The 20,759-nt window shown below is 46.9% G+C and overlaps 1 protein-coding gene across 2 annotated transcripts; it reads right to left on the bottom strand.

Annotated features, from left to right (window-relative positions):
• Nucleotides 1-375: 375 nt before the first annotated feature.
• On the bottom strand, nt 376-13,891 carry nit2 (nitrilase family, member 2). Of its 2 annotated transcripts, XM_090221564.1 has the most exons (10): nt 12,956-13,891; nt 11,788-11,906; nt 11,320-11,440; nt 11,077-11,168; nt 9,913-10,006; nt 6,742-6,816; nt 6,488-6,566; nt 1,582-1,680; nt 1,061-1,116; nt 376-869 (listed from the first exon to the last, which is right to left on the bottom strand). In XM_090221564.1, exons 1-10 carry the CDS (start codon nt 12,981-12,983, stop codon nt 775-777), a joined length of 858 nt encoding a protein of 285 aa, XP_090077690.1. In that variant the 5' UTR covers nt 12,984-13,891; the 3' UTR covers nt 376-774. The 2 variants fall into 2 exon arrangements, with proteins under 2 accessions (XP_090077690.1, XP_090078035.1); XM_090221909.1 differs by lacking the exons at nt 11,077-11,168; nt 11,320-11,440; nt 11,788-11,906; nt 12,956-13,891 and adding an exon at nt 10,410-10,445.
• Between the last annotated feature and the right edge of the window lie 6,868 nt (nt 13,892-20,759).

The following is a 20,759-nucleotide window of genomic DNA, read 5'->3' as shown; positions in this document are numbered from 1 at the left end:
GGCCAGGTACCTACAGTACCCCTCCTACCCCCTCACTTCCTATTTCTCTCTACACACGGCACTCCCTGACAATTATGGATCTTTTATATAAAGATACTGTGTTTCGTGCAGCAATAATGATCTTTGTTATAGACAGATACTGTGTTTCGTGCAGCAATAATGATCTTTGTTATAGACAGATACTGTGCGTTTGCTGCAGAAATAATAGAGACAAACCGGTTGTGATGCATCTCGTCTGTTTGATGCGTTTTGATCTTGTCATGATGAAGAGATTGAAATAGTCTACAGCCACTGGCGATGCTCAGAATAGCTGATGTTTTAAACCAGGTTGTCTTTCTAAATCAGAGAACAAGAACAGAGCAGACAGAATGAGTATTTCTTGGAAAAAATGAATTTAATTGAACTGGATGTAGATTTGAAAACAGATGAGACATGTTATACTAAGAATATAAATCTTTGTTTAAATTAGAGATGACATTCATCCTCTTTGTGTAAATTAGAGAGGACATACATCCTCTTTGTGTAAAATGGTTCCATCGAAGATATTCTGCTTTATTACATGCACCTTCAAAATCAGACTATATTTACTGGTTCCACAGCTGCTAATGTTACTCCACTGTAGGTCACAGTGGAGTCATGTATTGTAGGCACAAACAGCTGTGTAGCCAACACTCATTCTCCAGCTATCAATTTCTCACCAAGAATAGACAGGTCTGTTTACTGTAACTCCTGATTGCCTCAGTTTCTCATAGCTAAGGGTTCAGGGGTTAAAGGTCATCCCTCCTGCACCGCGTTCACAGTGTAGAGATCACTGCGGCGTTGGGCTGTGATGGGGATCTGTTGACGAACGTTGGCCAAATACTGCAGGTCTGAAAAACACACAGACCACATAGGGAGAGGTCAGGACACTGATTAGCTAAAGTAAACTACAGTTACATTAGTCACAATGGATAATGGTGCTGGCTCAAACTACAGTTACATTAGATAATGGATAATAGTGCTGGTTCACAAAGAGGTTCAGGACCACTCAATCACACTGAACCACTCCGGTACCACTCACCAATGTCTGCGTAAACAACAGTCTCTTCAGACCCCGCCTTAGATATCACCTCTCCCCTGTCATGATAAAATAACTGTTAGAAATGATTTCAATCACACCACACATCCAATAAAACACATCTTGCACACAGAACAGGACTGGTCTCTGTGGCAACGTGACAGAAAAGAATACTGCCGCCTTCAGTGAAAATAGTAGAAAACAGTGTGATTACAGACACTGCATGTGGCATCACACACTACAGTACGTGCTGGCTAACAACAGTACTGTGACCCCAGGCTGTCTAGTACTCACCAGGGACTAACAACAGTACTGTGACCCCAGGCTGTCTAGTACTCACCAGGGACTAACAACAGTGCTGTGACCCCAGGCTGTCTAGTACTCACCAGGGACTAACAACAGTACTGTGACCCCAGGCTGTCTAGTACTCACCAGGGACTAACAACAGTACTGTGACCCCAGGCTGTCTAGTACTCACCAGGGACTAACAACAGTGCTGTGACCCCAGGCTGTCTAGTACTCACCAGGGACTAACAACAGTGCTGTGACCCCAGGCCACGTAGGAGGCTGTCTCATCTCTGGCAGGGGAAGCCGTGGCCACGTACACCTGGTTATCAACCGCTCTGGTAAGGAGAGAGACAAGAGACAGACAGATGTAGCTAGGGGTTAGGAGACAGACACTGTGTACATGTAGCTAGGGGTTAGGAGACAGACACTGTATGTACATGTAGCTAGGGGTTAGGAGACAGACACTGTATGTACATGTAGCTAGGGGTTAGGAGACAGACACTGTATGTACATGTAGCTAGGGGTTAGGAGACAGACACTGTATGTACATGTAGCTAGGGGTTAGGAGACAGACACTGTATGTACATGTAGCTAGGGGTTAGGAGACAGACACTGTATGTACATGTAGCTAGGGGTTAGGAGACAGACACTGTATGTACATGTAGCTAAGGGTTAGGAGACAGACACTGTATGTACATGTAGCTAGGGGTTAGGAGACAGACACTGGTAGACACTGTATGTACATGTAGCTAGGGGTTAGGAGACAGACACGGTATGTACATGTAGCTAGGGGTTAGGAGACAGACACTGTATGTACATGTAGCTAGGGGTTAGGAGACAGACACTGGTAGACACTGTATGTACATGTAGCCAGGGGTTAGGAGACAGACACTGTATGTACATGTAGCTAGGGGTTAGGAGACAGACACTGTATGTACATGTAGCTAGGGGTTAGGAGACAGACACTGTATGTACATGTAGCTAGGGGTTAGGAGACAGACACTGTATGTACATGTAGCCAGGGGTTAGGAGACAGACACTGTATGTACATGTAGCTAGGGGTTAGGAGACAGACACTGTATGTACATGTAGCTAGGGGTTAGGAGACAGACACTGTATGTACATGTAGCTAGGGGTTAGGAGACAGACACTGTATGTACATGTAGCCAGGGGTTAGGAGACAGACACTGTATGTACATGAAGCCAGGGGTTAGGAGACAGACACTGTAGGTACATGTAGCTAGGGGTTAGGAGACAGACACTGTAGGTACATGTAGCTAGGGGTTAGGAGACAGACACTGTATGTACATGTAGCCAGGGGTTAGGAGACAGACACGGGTAGACACTGTATGTACATGTAGCTAGGGGTTAGGAGACAGACACGGGTAGACACTGTATGTACATGTAGCTAGGGGTTAGGAGACAGACACTTTAGGTACATGTAGCTAGGGGTTAGGAGACAGACACTGTATGTACATGTAGCCAGGGGTTAGGAGACAGACACTGTATGTACATGTAGCCAGGGGTTAGGAGACAGACACTGTATGTACATGTAGCCAGGGGTTAGGAGACAGACACTGTATGTACATGTAGCTAGGGGTTAGGAGACAGACACTGTATGTACATGTAGCTAGGGGTTAGGAGACAGACACTGTATATACATGTTGTATGTATGTCTGTATGTATGTATGTCCAAGTTAATCATTTTAAAAAGGCTAATTGATCATTAGAAAACCCTTTCACAATTATGTTAGTAGAGCTGAAAACAGTTGTTCTGATTTAAAGAAGCAATAAAACTGGCCTTTAGACTAGTTGAGTATCTGGAGCATCAGCATTTGTGGGTTCAATTACAGGCCCAAAATGGCCAGAAACAAATAACTTCCTTTTGAAACTCATCAGTCTATTCTTGTTCTGAGAAATGAAGGCTATTCCATGCGAGAAATTGCCAAGAAACTAAAGATCTCATACAACGCTGTGTACTACTCCCTTCACAGAACAGAGCAAACTGGCTCTAACCAGAATAGAAAGAGGAGTGGGAGGCCCCGGTACACAACTGAGCAAGAGGACAAGTACATTAGAGTGTCTAGTTTGAGAAAGAGGCTTCACAAGTCCGCAACTGGCAGCTTCATTAAATAGTACCAGCAAAACAGCAGTCTCAACGTCAACAATTAAGAGGCGACTCCGGGAAACGGACCTTCTAAATTTCAGTGACCCCAAACTTTTTAACGGTAGTGTACATGTAAACAGGACTAATAGCGTCCAGTAGCAGGATAAATAGATAGATACTAATGGTAATAAACTCAGCAAAAAAATAAACCTCCCTTTTTCAGGACCCTGTCTTTCAAAGATAATTAGTAAAAATCCAAATAACTTCACAGATCTTCATTGTAAAGAGTTTAAACACTTTTTCCCATGCTTGTTCAATGAACCATAAACAATTAATGAACATGCACCTGTGGAACGGTCGTTAACACACTAACAGCTTACAGACGGTAGGCAATTAAGGTCACAGTAATGAAAACTTAAAGAAGCCTTTCTGACTCTGAAAAACACCAAAAGAAAGATGCCCAGGGTCCCTGCTCATCTGTGTGAATGTGCCTTAGGCATGCTGCAAGGAGGCATGAGGACTGCAGTTGTGGCCAGGGCAATAAATTGCAATGTCCGTACTGTGAGACTCCTAAAACAACACTACAGGGAGACCGGATGGACAGCTGATCGTCCTCGCAGTGACAGACCACGTGTAACAACATCTGCACAGGATCGGTACATCCGAACATCACACCTGTGGGACAGGTACAGGATGGCACCAACAACTGCCCGAGATACACCAGGAAGGCACAATCCCTCCATCAGTGCTCAGACTGTCCTCAATAGGCTGAGAGAGGCTGGACTGAGGGCTTGTAGGCATGTTGTAGGCAGGTCCTCACCATACATCACCAGCAACTACATCGCTTATGGGCACAAACCCACCGTCGCTGGACCAGACAGGACTGGCAAAAAGTGCTCTTCACTGACGAGTCACGGTTGTCTCACCGGGGGTGATGGTAAGTTTTGCATTTGTCGAAGGAATGAGCGTTACACCGAGGCCTGTACTCTGGAGCGGGATCGATTTGGAGGTGGAGGGTCCGTCATGGTCTGGGGCTGGGTGTCACAGCATCATCGGACTGAGCTTGTTGTCATTGCAGGCAATTTCAATGCTGTGTGTTACAGGGAAGAAATCCTCCTCCCTCATGTGCATGATTTCCTGCAAGACAGGAATGTCAGTTCTGCAATGGCCAGCGAATAGCCCGGATCTCAATCCCATTGAGCACGTCTGGGACCTGTTGGATCGGAGGGTGAGGGCTAGGGCCATTCCTCACAGAAATGTCCGGGAACTTGCAGGTGCCTTGGTGGAAGAGTGGGGTAACATCTCAGAGTAAGAACTGGAAAATCTGGTGCAGTCCATGAGGAGGAGATGCACTGCAGTACTTAATGCAGCTGGTGGCCACACCAGATACTGACTGTTACTTTTGATTTTGATCCCCCCCCTTTGTTCAGGGACACATTATTCCATTTCTGTTAGTCACATGTCTGTGGAACTTGTTCAGTTTATGTCTGTTGTTGAATCTTGTTATGTTCATACAAATATTTACACCTGTTAAGTTGGCTGAAAACAAACGCAGTTGACAGTGAGAGGACGTTTCTTCTTTGCTGAGTATATATACATGTAAAGAGGAGTAATAGTGACCGGTAGCAGGATAAATAGATACATACTAATGATAATGGCAATCAATAATCAATGACCAGTAGTAATACACACAAATTCTTATTTACACTGACGGCCTACCAAAAGGCCTCCTGCGGGGACGGGGCTGGGAATAAAAATGTAGGACAAAACACACATCACGACAAGAGAGACAACACAACACTACATAAAGAGAGACCTAAGACAACAACATAGCCAGGCAGCAACACATGACAACACAGCATGGTAGCAACACAACATGGTAGCAGTACAAAACATAGTACAAACATTATTGGGCACAGACAACAGCACAAAGGGCAAGAAGGTAGAGACAACAATACATCTAATCAATAAGAATTTTAGCAGCAGCGTAGGTGTGAGGGGGAGCAGTAGTTGTTAGCCATTTAACAGTCTTATGGACAGGGTAGAGAAGCTGTTTAGGAGTCTGTTGGTCTGAGCCTTGATGCACCGGTACCGCCTGCCATACCGCCTGCCGTACCGCCTGCCGTACCGCCTGCCGTACCGCCTGCCGTACCGCCTGCCGAACGGGAGCATTGAGAACAGTCCATGTCTCGGGTGGCTGGAGTCTTTGGCCATTCATCAGGCCTTTAAGACACCGCCTGGCATGTACGTCCTGGATGGCTGGGAGCCCCCAGTGATATGGTGGGCCGTCTTCACCATCCTCTGTAAGGTCTTCTGGTCGTGGGCGGTGCAGTTGCCATACCAGACGTTGACACATCCAGTCAGGATGCTCTCGAGATGTAGAATCGGTTTGTAAGGCTGGTACTCTGTTCAGAGATGCTTACTCTCTGGCATGACTCTACCGGTGTCACAGCCTTTAGACGGCATGACTCTACCGGTGTCTCTCAGCCTTTAGACGGCATGACTCTACCGGTGTCTCTCAGCCTTTAGACGGCATGACTCTACCGGTGTCTCTCAGCCTTTAGACGGCATGACTCTACCGGTGTCACAGCCTTTAGACGGCATGACTCTACCGGTGTCTCTCAGCCTTTAGACGGCATGACTCTACCGGTGTCTCTCAGCCTTTAGACGGCATGACTCTACCGGTGTCTCTCAGCCTTTAGACGGCATGACTCTACCGGTGTCTCTCAGCCTTTAGACGGCATGACTCTACCGGTGTCTCTCAGCCTTTAGACGGCATGACTCTACCGGTGTCTCTCAGCCTTTAGACGGCATGACTCTACCGGTGTCTCTCAGCCTTTAGATGGCATGACTCTACCGGTGTCTCTCAGCCTTTAGATGGCATGACTCTACCGGTGTCTCTCAGCCTTTAGACGGCATGACGGCGTGGGCAGAAAAGAGCCAGTGAGCAGGACACAGCAAATGGTTTTAAAATGGAAGATGACTTAATAGAAACTGGTTTCCTAAACCTTTGGTTTTCTAAGATGTTCACCAACCTTCCTCTCTGCAGCAGTTCCCAGTGGGCTGGCCCGGTGGTCATGTTGAAGGCTCCAGGGTAGACCAACAGCTGGCATCCTGAACACAGATAACAACAACATCCTCACTGTTCAGGTCTGCTCACTGTTCATTCATTACAACTTCAATACATTCCCTACTTCATATTTGTTTTATATACATGCACCTTTGGGATCCTTTCTGCCCCTCTACCTACAATGGTTACCAGGTTGGTAAGACACCATGTTACCCTCACCTTTCTTAGAGTAGAGTTGGGCCAGCTCTGCAAACCTTATGTCATAGCAGATCCCTACACCCACCCTACAGTATGCTAGAGGAGACATGACAGAGAAGGGCTAGTTAGAGTTAACCCAATACACAGTAACACAGGGTTAGAGTTAACCCGATACACAGTAACACAGGGTTAGAGTTAACCCGATACACAGTAACACAGGGTTAGAGTTAACCCAATACACAGTAACTTACCAGACTATACCCAGCATGCTACAATGCAGGTTTGGAGGTGACACTATGTGAAAAGCGTTGCGTCCCAAGTGGCACCATATTACTGGTCAAAATAAGTGCAGAATTCGTCGGCGAGTGGGTAACCCACCTGGACCATCCGTCCCATTGGCCAACGTGCAATCATTGGAGAATAAACTGGATGCGCTCCGTTCAAGACTATCCTACCAACGGGACATTAAAAACTGTAATATCTTATGTTTCACAGAGTCGTGGCTGAACGATGACAAAGATAATATACAGTTGGCTGGGTTTTCCGTGCATCGGCAAGACAGAACAGCTGCATCCGTTAAGACAAGGGGTGGCTATCTGAGTCTATTTGTCAATAACAGCTGCTTGACTGAGGTGAGTACCTCATGATAAGCTGTACACCACACTATTTACCAAGAGAGTTTTCATCTATATTTTCCATAGCTGTCGATTTACCACCACAAACCAATGCTGGCACTAAGACCGCACTCAACGAGCTGTATAAGGCCATAAGCAAACTGCTCATCCATAGGTGGCTCTCCTAGTGGCCGGGGACTTTAATGCAGGAAAACTTAAATCCGTTTTACCTAATTTCTACCAGCATGTCACATGTGCAACCAGAGGGAAAAAAACTCTAGACTACCTTTACTCCAAACACAGAGATGTGTACAAAGCTCTCCCTCGCCCTCCATTTGTTAAATCTGACCATAATTCTATCCTCCTGATTCCTGCGTACAAGCAAAAACAGAAGCAGGAAGTACCAGTGACTCACTCAATACGGAAGTGGTCAGATGACACAGATGCTAAGCTACAGGACTGTTTTGGTAGCACAGACTGGAATATGTTCTGGAATTCATCAGATGGCATTGAGGAGTACACCACCTCAGTCACCGGCTTCATCATAGGTACACTTCAACTATGACAGACAAAATGATTTTAAAAAATCCAGAAAATCACATTGTAGGATTTTTAATGAATTTATTTGCAAATTATGGTGGAAAATAAGTATTTGGTCACCTACAAACAAGCAAGATTTCTGGCTCTCCCAGACCTGTAACTTCTTTTTTAAGAGGCTCCTCTGTCCTCCACTTGTTACCTGTATTAATGGCACCTGTTTGAAGTTGTTACCAGTATAAAAGACACCTGTCCACAACCTCAATCACACTCCAAACTCCATTATGGCCAAGACCAAAGAGCTGTCAAAGGACACCAGAAACAAAATTGTAGACCTGCACCAGGCTGCGACGACTAAATCTGCAATAGGTAAGCAGCTTGGTTTGAAGAAATCAACTGTGGGAGCAATTATTAGGAAATGGAAGACATACAAAACCACTGATAATCTCCCTCGATCTGGGGCTCCACACAAGATCTCACCCCGTGGGGTCAAAATGATCACAAGAACGGTGAGCAAAAATCCCAGAACCACACGGGGGGACCTAGTGAATGACCTGCAGAGAGCTCGGACCAAAGTAACAAAGCCTACCATCAGTAACACACTACGCCGCCAGCGACTCAAATCCTGCAGGGTCAGACGTGTCCCCCTGCTTAAGCCAGTACATGTCCAGGCTCGTCTGAAGTTTGACGGATTACCAGGACGTGTACTCAGACATTTTCAACCTCTCCCTAACCCAGTCTGTATTACCTATATGTTTCAAGCAGACCACCACAGTCCCACCACCACAGTGCCCAAGAAAGCGAAGGTAACCTGCTTAAACAACTACCGCACGTAGCACTCACTTTGGTAGCCATGAAGTGCTTTGAAAGGCTGGTCATGGCTCACATCAACACCCTCATCCTGGAAACCCTAGACCCACTCCAATTTGCAAACCACCCCAACAGATCCACAGCCATCTAAACTTCACTCCACACTGGCCTTTCCCCCCTGGAAAAAAGGAACACTTATGTGAGAATGCTGTTCATTGACTACAGCTCAGCGTTCTACACCATAGTGCCCTCAAAGCTCATCACTAATCTAAGGTCTCTGGGACTAAACACCTCCCTCTGCAACTGGATCCTGGACTTCCTGACAGGCCGCCCCCAGGTGGTAAGGGTAGGCAACAACACATCCGCCATGCTGATCCTCAACATGGGGGCCCCTCAGGGGTGCGTGCTCAGTCCCCTCCTGTACTTCCTGGCCAAGCACGATTCCAACACATCATTAAATTTGCTGATGACACAACAGTGGTCACCGACAACGATGAGACAGCCTAAAGGGAGGAGGTCAGAGACCTGACCGTGTGGTGCAAGGAAAACAACCTCTCCCTCAATGTGAGCAGGATAAAGGAGATGATGTCCTGTGTGTGGACTACAGGAAAAGGAGGGCTTAACACGTCCCATCAACATCGACGGGGCTGTAGTGGATCGGGTCGAGAGCTTCAAGTTCCTTGTTGTCCACATCACCAACAAACTAACATGGTCCAAGCACACCAAGACAGCCGTGAAGAGGGCACTTTATATAGTCTTGTTAATGTTATTTGATCGTGTTACTTTTTTACTTTAGTTTATTTAGTACATATTTTATTAACTGCATTGTTGGTTTTATTGTTTTATTTCATCTTTATTTAACTAGGCAAGTCCGTTAAGAACAAATTCTTATTTACAATGACGAGCCTACCCCGGCCAAACCCGGACGACGCTGGGCCAATTGTGCGCCGCCCTATGTGACTGCCAATGACGGCTGGTTGTGATACAGCCTGGAATCAAACCAGGGTCTGTAGTGACGCCTCTTGCACTGAGATGCAGTGCATTAGAGCGCTGCGTCACTCGGAAGCCCGAACCCCAGTTCTCTGGTAATATGAGTTGAGGTTAAGGGCTTGTAAGTCAGCACTTCACTGTAAGATCTACACATGTTGTATTCGGCGCATGTGGCACATATAATTTGATTTGACTACATAGGGAATAGGGTGCCATTTGGGACGCGGACTCCGAGACTCACGCGTGTCAAACACTGACAGGTTGCTCCCTGGGCTCAGTGTCTCTGACTCCTGGAAACGGATCTTCCCTGGAACGTCGATGTCAAAGAGGTGGATCTTCAAGAGGAATAGTGGTAAATATGAATGTACGGCACTCAAATACAGCTAGTGTCCTGTGAAAGCATTTCTCCCCTCATAAAGTTGGAGTCATACTGTATGCATGTGTTATACATGTATATGTCCCTTGTGCCTGTTCCTGCCTTCCTGTGTCTGAGCACCATGTTCCTGCCTTCCTGTGTCTGAGCACCATGTTCCTACCTTCCTGTGTCTAAGCACCATGTTCCTACCTTCCTGTTCTGAGCACCATGTTCCTACCTTCCTGTGTCTGAGCACCATGTTCCTACCTTCCTGTGTCTGAGCACCATGTTCCTACCTTCCTGTGTCTGAGCACCATGTTCCTACCTTCCTGTGTCTGAGCACCATGTTCCTACCTTCCTGTGTCTGAGCACCATGTTCCTACCTTCCTGTGTTTGAGCACCATGTTCCTACCTTCCTGTGTCTGAGCACCATGTTCCTACCTTCCTGTGTCTGAGCACCATGTTCCTACCTTCCTGTGTCTGAGCACCATGTTCCTACCTTCCTGTGTCTGAGCACCATGTTCCTACCTTCCTGTGTCTGAGCACCATGTTCCTACCTTCCTGTGTCTGAGCACCATGTTCCTACCTTCCTGTGTCTGAGCACCATGTTCCTACCTTCCTGTGTCTGAGCACCATGTTCCTACCTTCCTGTGTCTGAGCACCATGTTCCTACCTTCCTGTGTCTGAGCACCATGTTCCTACCTTCCTGTGTCTGAGCACCATGTTCCTACCTTCCTGTGTCTGAGCACCATGTTCCTACCTTCCTGTGTCTGAGCACCATGTTCCTACCTTCCTGTGTCTGAGCACCATGTTCCTACCTTCCTGTGTCTGAGCACCATGTTCCTACCTTCCTGTGTCTGAGCACCATGTTCCTACCTTCCTGTGTCTGAGCACCATGTTCCTACCTTCCTGTGTCTGAGCACCATGTTCCTACCTTCCTGTGTCTGAGCACCACGTTCCTACCTTCCTGTGTCTGAGCACCACGTTCCTACCTTCCTGTGTCTGAGCACCACGTTCCTACCTTCCTGTGTCTGAGCACCACGTTCCTACCTTCCTGTGTTTGAGCACCAGGCTGCCATCAGGTCCAAACACTGGACAGGTGTTATACAGCTTCCCTCCATCATCCTCCTCAGGGATGGAGCCTGAATACACCAATACATCACAGCCCACTGTTTAACACACAGCTCATTAATACACAGCTCATATATTAACGGCTGTCCAGCTACGGGGACAGTCCCACCGGCTGTCCAGCTACGGGGACAGTCCCAACAGGCTGTCCAGAGTTCCTCTCACCTCCCACCAGATACACCTGGCTCTCCTTGGCTGCCTCAGACAGAACCTGACTGGATTCTCCTGGGATCTTCTCTGCATACTCAGGGAAGAAGCCAGTTCCATAGGGGGAGTTGAAGCACTCCTGTACATGTCAATATAATCAATCTGTTTGGATGGTATTATGGGAAACAACTGGCACAGTAACCTTTCTAATGAGAAGTCAATCAACAATAAAACAAGTCAATATTAATTCCTGGAAAAAAAATATCAATTGTTCCACTGATGGAAATCCAATCATATTTCCCATCAGCAGTTGTCACAAAGTGGTTTACAGTAGCCCCCGCCTAGACCACAAAGAGCAACAAAAGCAGAAGAGAGAGCCCAGTGGCCAGGAAAAACTCCCAAGAAGGAAGACATCTAGAGAGGAACCAGGCTCATGGGGTGGCCCATCACCACATTTCAGAAGATTCAAATGGGTGGCGTACTCACAGGTAAGACCACCAATTTGGCCCCCTGTGCAGCTGCTTCTTTGATCAGCCCCCGGGCTCTGGAGAGGTTGTCAGCTTTGACCTTCGTCACATGTAGCTGGACCACTGCTAGACGGAACTCTGGGGGCAGAAACAGAATGGTCACCATTCAGACACCAATGTTCAAAAACTCTGCCATGATATGCAAAAAAAATGCTGTCTTTGCGCATTACATAATTCTGCTCAGTTGTGCTCTAGGTCAATGACCAGACACTACAATTATCAACATTGGGAGTATTTTAATTTAATATAATAATTTTAAGTCTATAAAAGGGGGGCACGTAACCTCGCGGTTAAGAGCGTTGGGCCAGTAACCAAAAGGTCGCTGGTTCGACTCCCTGAGCCGACTGGGTTAATAGAAAAAGTCAGCGAACTTGAGCAAGGCGTTTAACCCTAATAACCCTAACTGCTCCTGTCGTTGCCCTGGATAACAGCATCTGCTAAAAGGTCAAAAATATAAGTGAAGACTGCACAGGTGGACATTTCAACTGCTACAATTTCACTACCAGCAGCATACCACCCTGCATACCACTGATAGCTTGCTTCTGAAGCTAAGCAGGGTTGGTCCTGGTCAGTTCCTGGATGGGAGATCAGATGCTGCTGGAAGTGGCGTTGGAGGGCCAGTAGGAGGCACTCTGTCCTCTGGTCAACAAAAAAAATATCCCAATGCCCTGTGTAGGGTGCTGTCTTTCGGTATGGGACGTTAAACGGGTGTCCTGACACTCTGAGGTCATTAAAGATCCCATGGCACTTATAGCAGGGGTGTTAACCCTGGTGTCCTGGCTAAATTCCCAATCTGGCCCTCAAACCATCACAGTCACCTATTAATCCCCAGTTTACAATTGGCTCATTAATCCCTCTCCTCTCCCCTGTAACTATTCCCCAGGTCGTTGCTGTAAATGAGAACGTGTTCTCAGTCAACTTACCTGGTAAAATAACGGATAAATAAAACTACATGCATTGAAAATAAATACTTGCCTATTTTCAGCTGTCAACAACAGAGCCAATGGCAACACGAGCAGCAATGCACATTTGAGCTGGAACTCTCAACATAGCTAGCTCGAAAATAAAGCTAATGTTGTCACCTGTAAAAGCCAGTTATGCTTCAATAGCTAGCTCTTTGTACTTACTAGACATTGTCTTGGCCAATAGAGACATTAATGCTTGCAGCAGTTTGCAGGATTCGTGTTCTCATAATATGAACGTGAAAAACATCTCTTCTTCCGGGTCTATGCTGGACATCTTTTCAAAATAAAGGTTTTCTGTTTTAGTTCAAGCACTTAGTTCAGTTTATGCGCATATGTAGCTGGCAAGCCCAACCGACCAGCAGATACCACTATTATTAATTGTATGTCATTAGCACGACGGTTCTTATTATACCTCAGTGGCTCCAACCGATTGCCCGTCTTTCTGTGGAACGTTTGTCACTAGTTACCACAGCCACAAAGTCATAAACCCCGCCCATTTCCCTCTTCTTAAAATCTTCTTTGAAACCTAATCCTAACATTAACCTAACCTTCATTTTTAAACACAGACATTTCAACAACATACATTTCAACAACATACTGGTTATAGTGGTTCCAAATGTTGAATAGGAAAAACAAAAACTTAATTCAAGAGATTAGAAATCGCCTTAAAAAAACAGTGATACTGTATATACTGAACAAAAATAGAAACGCAACATGCAACAATTTCAACAATGTTCCTGAGTTAGAGTTCAAATAAGCAAATCAGTAAATGTAATTAAATTATTTAGGCCCTAATCTATGGATTTCAAATGACTGAGCGTGGGCGCATCCAGCCAATCACAATGAGTTTTCCCAAACATAAATACGGTTTCATCAACTGTCCGGGTGGCTTGTCTCAGACAATCCCGCAGGTGAAGAAGCCGGATGTGGAGGTCCTGGGCTGGCGTGGTTACATGTGGTCTGCTCCCTCAAAACTTCAGACATCAGTGGCATTGTGTTGTGTGACAAAACTGCACATTTTAGAGTGGCCTGTTTTTCTCCCCAGCAAAAGGTGCACCTGTGATTATGCTGTTTAATCAGCTTCTTCATATGCCACACCTGTCAGGTGGATGGCGAGAGAGAGACAGACAGAGAGTGATTATGCTGTTTAATCAGCTTCTTCATATGCCACACCTGTCAGGTGGATGGATTATCTTGGCAAAGGAGAAATGCTCACTGACAGGGATGTAAACATATTTTTTTTGTATGTATGGAAAATACATCTACTATTGTTACTACTGCTACTGCCGCTACTTTTATTAGATTTTTTAATTTCACCTTTATTTAACCAGGTAGGCCAAGTTCTCATTTACAACTGCGACCTGGCCAAGATAAAGCAAAGCAGTTCGACACATACAACAACACAGAGTTACACATGGAGTAAACAAACATACAATCAATTATACAGTAGAAACATTTATATACAGTGTGTGCAAATGAGGTAGGATAAGAGAGGTAAGGCAATAAATATGCCATGGTGGTGAAGTAATTACAATATAGCAATTAAACACTGGAATGGTAGGATGTGCAGAAGATGAATGTGCAAGTAGAGATACTGGGGTGCAAAGGAGCAAGACAAATAAATACAGTATGAGGATGAGGTAGATTGGATGGGCTATTTACAGATGACCTATGTACAGGTGCAGTGATCTGTTCTGACAGCTGGTGCTTACTACTACTGCTAATACTACTGCTACTGCTAATACTGCTGCTACTACTACTACTACTACTACTGCTACTACTACCGCTGCTACTGCTAATACTGCTGCTACTACTACTAGTAATAATACTGCTGCAGCTACTACTATTACTACTGCAAATGCTACTACTGTTGCTACTACTACTACTACTACTACTACTGCTAATACTGTTGCTACTACTACTACAACAGTATAACTTTCGTCCGTCCCCTCGCCCCGGCCTTGAACCAGGGACCCTCTGCACACATCAACAACTGACACCCACGAAGCATCGTTACCCATCGCGCCACAAAAGCCGCACCTATTATATCTACTGCTGCTGTTACTGCTATACCTAAACTGTTGCTACTACTAATGCTACTGCTGCTACATCTACTACTATTACTACTAATATTACTGCTACTACTACTACTGCTGCTGCTAAATTCGCAAGTGGCTGAATCTCACCGGAGAAATCATCAGAGCGAGGGAAACATCACCCCTGTTTCAGTATGTGTAGCCCATGTATCTGATGCTGAACCAAAAGACTATAACATGTCGCCATAGCATTTGCATTTGATTGATTTACGCCTCGCAGTCCTTGTTTCAGCGCGGCTCAGGTCCTGGAACAGATATCCTCCAGTGTCGACCAAGAAGACGAAGAAGACTACTGCGAATCCGAAGAGGAGGACGTTTCGGAAGATGAAGACGGTGAGGAATACAACCCCGAGCGTGATGCGGACGACGACGACGACGACTTGGCCTCGCGGTCGTGCTCCTCTTCGGAGGAAGAGCGAGAGGGAGAGCGAGAGGGAGACACGGCCGCTGCCCGAGAGCGAGACAGAGAGCCAGACAGAGAGCGAGAGCGAGACAGAGAGCCAGATTGAGACAGAGCCAGAGAGCCAGAGCGAGACAGAGAGCCAGACAGAGAGCGAGAGCGAGACAGAGAGCCAGATTGAGACAGAGCCAGAGAGCCAGAGCGAGACAGAGAGCCAGATTGAGACTGAGAGGACGCGGCGGCAGCCGCCCGAGCCCAAAGGGAGACGTTGCTGTCAAAAAACGGCAAAATCAAATGGTCCTCCATGGCCTATCACCGGGGCGCCATCCGCCGCCCCGGCCCCGTCGTGACGCCGGGCCCCACGGCCTACGCCGCGTCGCGAGCGCTCGACATCGCATCCTCCTTCCGGCTGTTTGTCAAACCGGCTATAGAAAGGATAATTGTGGACATGACAAATCTGCAGGGGGTGAGAAAATATGGCGACGTCCTCGATCTGACCGAGGGACTGCCGGGCGGTCACAACGTCACGTGTGACAATTTCTTCACCTCCTACGAACTCGGGCAGCGGCTCCTCGAGAGGAACCTCACCATGGTCGGCACGGTGCGAAAGAACAAGCCCGAGCTCCCTCCCGCGCTGCTCCAGTCAAAGGGAAGACAGGTCTCATCCTCCAGGTTCGCCTTCACGCCCACCGCCACTCTAGTGTCCTACCTGGCAAAGAGAAATAAGAACGTGCTACTTCTGAGCACGTTGCACGCGGAGCCCGACGTTAGCGATCGCCGCGACCGGAAGCCGGCCCTCATCCTAGACTACAACTGCAACAAGGGCGGCGTGGACAACCTAGACAAGGTGGTCGGGACCTACAGCTGCAGAAGGATGACCGCCCGCTGGCCCCTGGTCATCTTCCACAACATCCTCGACGCGTCCTCCTACAACGCCTTTGTCATATGGCGAGAGATCAAGCCCGACTGGATGCCTGGGAAGCAGAACAAGAGGAGGGTGTTCCTGGAGCAGCTCGGAAAGGCACTCGTGAAGTCCTTGATCCAAAGAAGGCAGCGTCTCCCCCGCAACCAAGCCGCGTCCGCACTTGTCAAAGTTCTACAGAGCGCCACCGCCAAGGCTCATCCGCAAGCCGCTGGCCCGGCCGCTGGCCCCGCCGGGGGCGAGTAAGAGGAAGAGGTGTCAGCTCTGCCCACCCAAGAAGGACGCCAAGACACACACCGCGTGCTGCAGGTGTACGAAATACATCTGCAAAGGCTGTTCACACGCATACTGTCACACTTGTGCCCACTGGGCCTTTAGCCAAGACGGGACAGGGTGACCCGGGGGGACACTGTGTGGTAGGCATAATAGGAGGACAACGGGAGGGTTATGTAACAACAACCATACCCAAAAGCCACAATATCCACAACCAAGGGAAGGTAGTGTAGGAGGGGGAGCGTTTTTAGAATCAATACCCAAACTCACACGGGGCCCAAGGGCAGTACGGGGGGACAGCCTGTCACTTCGCACACAGGGCCCTTGCCCGGAATGTTGAATCCGTGAGTGGCCACCACAACCTCTCAGTTATCCAAAACTTGATGTTGTGTCCTGTCTGTGGAATGTGGAGGCTGTGACAATAGATCCAGCTATCAGTAGTGTAGCAAACCACGTATCAGTTATCCAACACTTGATGTTCTAGCCAACGTACTAATACAGGGAAGTACTTATAAGTCAGTTTGGGTTGTTACAAGAGTTTACTTTAATCAACACTGGGGAAGAAGTATCAGCTATAACAAGTAGGACTATTATGGGTAACCTGTTCATCTTCGTTGCAACAATCCACTTGTCTCTATGTGTGCATCTGTACCTAAAGCACAGTGTAATCAGTGATGGACCTGTGCTTGAAGAAGACTACCTGGGTGTGGATGGGGGACTTGACCTTGACGGAGAATATCGTGGTATGGATGGGGGACCTGAGTTTGATGGAGAAAATGGGGTTGTGAACGGAGGCCCTGAGTTTGTGAACGGAGGCCCTGAGTTTGACAGACCCGGATTACAAGGGAGATCTAGAGTGGCCCGCTCTATCCAAGGTGGTTCGGGTGACCACTCTATGCCTGACCTCATTTGGGTAGAGAAAGGTTATTGCTACAGGAACATTTGTAGGCAATTTGACATCTGGAACATTACTTACCGAGTGACATTGCTGAAACCATACCAAGTGTATAAACTTGATGGTAAATGTCTGCCTATCACTCTAGTGCGCTACTACGGAAAAGGAAAGCCTCAGTGTTCTCTGTGGTGTTTAACTGGAAGACAACGTCTACTCAGTCTCTAATACCCAGTGGATACAATACAAGGCAGGTCTACGGATCATGTTGAACTGTGCATCTGTCAAGCTCTGTGTGATTGATGACGCTTTCCTTAGGCCCGCCCTATCATGACTCAGTCTGCAGAGCTGTGGGTCTCTGACAATAGGGGCCAAAGCGATATATTAATGACTATACGGATGTCTCTCAAGAAGCAGAACAGCATAATGGCACATGGGAAATCAGAGTCTTTCTATACACTCAGATATTGTAATACAGCAAAGGACAATGACAGTAGCGACGACTCAGACATTGACTTTGTTAGTGGCAGCACATGCAGAGAGCTGCAGTTCAACCCTGTTACAGTTGAAGATGCCCAGTTGCTGTGCACTAGGCTGAAGGTGCAGTGCAAGAAGAGGTCTCTCAGTCATACTGTGTCTGGTGTGTTAGGGGCTCCGTGTAAGAATGAAACTAGTCCCCATTATTGTTCAACCGATAGTCTTGTGGACTATGACATTTACGATTCCGAGGAGTCAGACTACGAGGTCCACACCCAAGACGTCGACAGTGAACAGCTCTACTGTGAACAGGTTGACGACGAAGAGCTGGTCTACTGTGAAGAGGTCTATGGTGAAGAGGTTGACACCGGCGCTGTCGTGGAATGTGAAGAAGTCGATGATGACGAGGTGGTGGACTGTGACGATGTGTACGATGAAGAGGTTTACAATGACGAGGTGATGGACAGCAAAGAAAGCTACAACGAAGAGGGTGTCGAGGTACAGGTTTACTGTGAAGATGGTCACAACTTGATTCCAGCTGTGGAAGATTTCAGAAAGCAACATTCGATGGAAAGCATGCTTTGTTGGTCTATACTGAACACATCATGGCATTCCTTCCTACAATGGCTGGGGGAGCGCTGGTGGGGATCAGTCTCTAAAGAGCAGATTGTCACATTCATGGATACAGCTAACAGTCGCAAAGGGGACATTGTTGTCGCAGCACACTTTGGTGGCATGCAAGGAGGAGTGTGTTCGATTATGGTGAAGACACAGGACTCAGTCATGACCCTTACTGTTGTTATTAGTCGAGGCAGGTACATTTGTACCGATATGGTACAAGGTCTATGTACCGATATGGTACAAAGTTCTGGTGCGTAAACTGGGCGAAGGACACTTGCTACGTAGACCCAGGTGGATGGCTCATAACCCCAAATACTTTGCTATGACACAAATAGTGGACGAGCTGTGTTATATTGTAAAGCTGATAAAAGGCTCATGGTGGGGAGCTGCCTTCCTCAGTTTGGAAATGTCCCCACCGCATGGTGAAGTGATAGAGCTTCTACAAATGAGGACAAACATGCACACCAACCCAGCTGCCGTAATCCATTATATGAATGAGGACAGTTTGGGATACCTGTTTGATATTGTAACTGCCAAGGGAAAGAGATTCAAGGTGACGTTTGATAACTTGGGGTTTACGATTGGGACAGGTGCACGCTTTCCAGATATCACATCTATTCTTTCCTGCATCTGCTGCCTTGAAGATGCAACCTTTGTAGCCCGACCAAAGAACCACATCTTTGGGGATGAAGGCCTGGAACGTCACCCAGGTGTCACAGATGCCAGACACACTGTCTAGAGTAGGAAAGGTTTAGGTGGAGAGCATATATAATCACTGTCATATCGCTTGGTAAATGTGCCATTACAAAGTGCTTGTGGTGTATTATTCAATGCCCATATCTTTCTGTGAATAAAGACAATAATATCCTGAGCAAGAATACCAGGTCACATTTATTTACAGAGTACATAACATTTACATACATCCATACCAAATGTAGGACATAGTGGCAGCTCAAAAATGACTAAAATGGGTTCAGTCAAATCAAATCAAATCAAATCAAATGTATTTATATAGCCCTTCGTACATCAGCTGATATCTCAAAGTGCTGTACAGAAACCCAGCCTAAAACCCCAAACAGCAAGCAATGCAGGTGTAGAAGCACGGTGGCTAGGAAAAACTCCCTAGAAAGGCCAAAACCTAGGAAGAAACCTAGAGAGGAACCAGGCTATGTGGGGTGGCCAGTCCTCTTCTGGCTGTGCCGGGTGGAGATTATAACAGAACATGGCCAAGATGTTCAAATGTTCATAAATGACCAGCATGGTCGAATAATAATAAGGCAGAACAGTTGAAACTGGAGCAGCAGCACAGCCAGGTGGACTGGGGACAGCAAGGAGTCATCATGTCAGGTAGTCCTGGGGCATGGTCCTAGGGCTCAGGTCCTCCGAGAGAGAGAAAGAGAAAGAGTTCAGTGTAGTTAGGTCTCAACACATTGCAACCTAGTCATCTCCATCCTCATCAGCTCCATCCTCATCAGCTCCATCCTCATCATCGGCCATATACTTGAGCGAAAGAGACATAACCACATTACCAACAAGTCATACACACAAGCAAAAGTGTCATCACAGTATACACTACCATATCTACCATTTCATCTTCTGCATTGTTCAACTGGGGAAGAGGAGGTAATGCTAGGTGAGGTTGAGGCTGGTTGACCACTTCTGGGGGCAACAGTGGAGGAGCTTGTTCCAAGACAAGGTTCCTAGGTCCCTCATCGTCAGACGATAGTATGTAATCACTCTCCTGAATGTGTATTAAAGACATGGGAAATGGAACAGAGATGAGTGTTAGAATCAGTACACGCTAAATGCCTATGATTAGCATGGTCTATGAAAGAGGTGTCTATAGAGTATGATATAACATGTGTGTATCTTACTCAGCTCGCTATTGTCAGTTTCTATACCACTCTCCTCTGACATGATCAGAGGTCGGAAATGCACAATTGCCTGAGGTAAGGAGATATAGGTCCATGATTAGCTGTTAAATGCGACAGTTGCAGTAGGTGTCACAGTTAAACACCTTTTTCATGAGTGGGTTAAGTTACGGGTTAGGTGTGGTTGTACAGAGGTGAAAGCTGTTCATAAGGCTACATGTGATCATAATCATGATGAGCAACTAGCCACGTCTCTAGCAACAACAGTTAGAAAGCATAAGGCCCTTTCCTGGGGTTGGTGAGAGTGTGCGGCTTTGGGGTATGCAAAGGAAATATGGCAACTGGCCTCTATTGAACAGATCCTGGCTTCCACTGGTAGAATGGCTGGGTGAGAGGTGGTGGAGCTCCGTCTCT

The sequence above is a fragment of the Oncorhynchus mykiss genome, chromosome 1 (assembly GCF_057628025.1).
Source record: "Oncorhynchus mykiss isolate SJ-2025 chromosome 1, ASM5762802v1, whole genome shotgun sequence".
Taxonomy (NCBI): Eukaryota; Metazoa; Chordata; class Actinopteri; order Salmoniformes; family Salmonidae; genus Oncorhynchus; species Oncorhynchus mykiss.
This window is presented reverse-complemented; position numbering and strand designations above follow the sequence as displayed.

Excerpts from the sequence above, each read along its gene's own strand:
- nit2 (XM_090221564.1), bottom strand. The coding sequence starts at position 12,983 with ATGTCTCTATTGGCCAAGACAATGTCTA. Across the intron at positions 11,169-11,319 it reads CCAGGTGTATCTGGTGGGAG|GCTCCATCCCTGAGGAGGAT; the intron begins GTGAGAGGAACT and ends TGGTGTATTCAG. Across the intron at positions 6,567-6,741 it reads CCAACTCTACTCTAAGAAAG|GATGCCAGCTGTTGGTCTAC; the intron begins GTGAGGGTAACA and ends ATCTGTGTTCAG.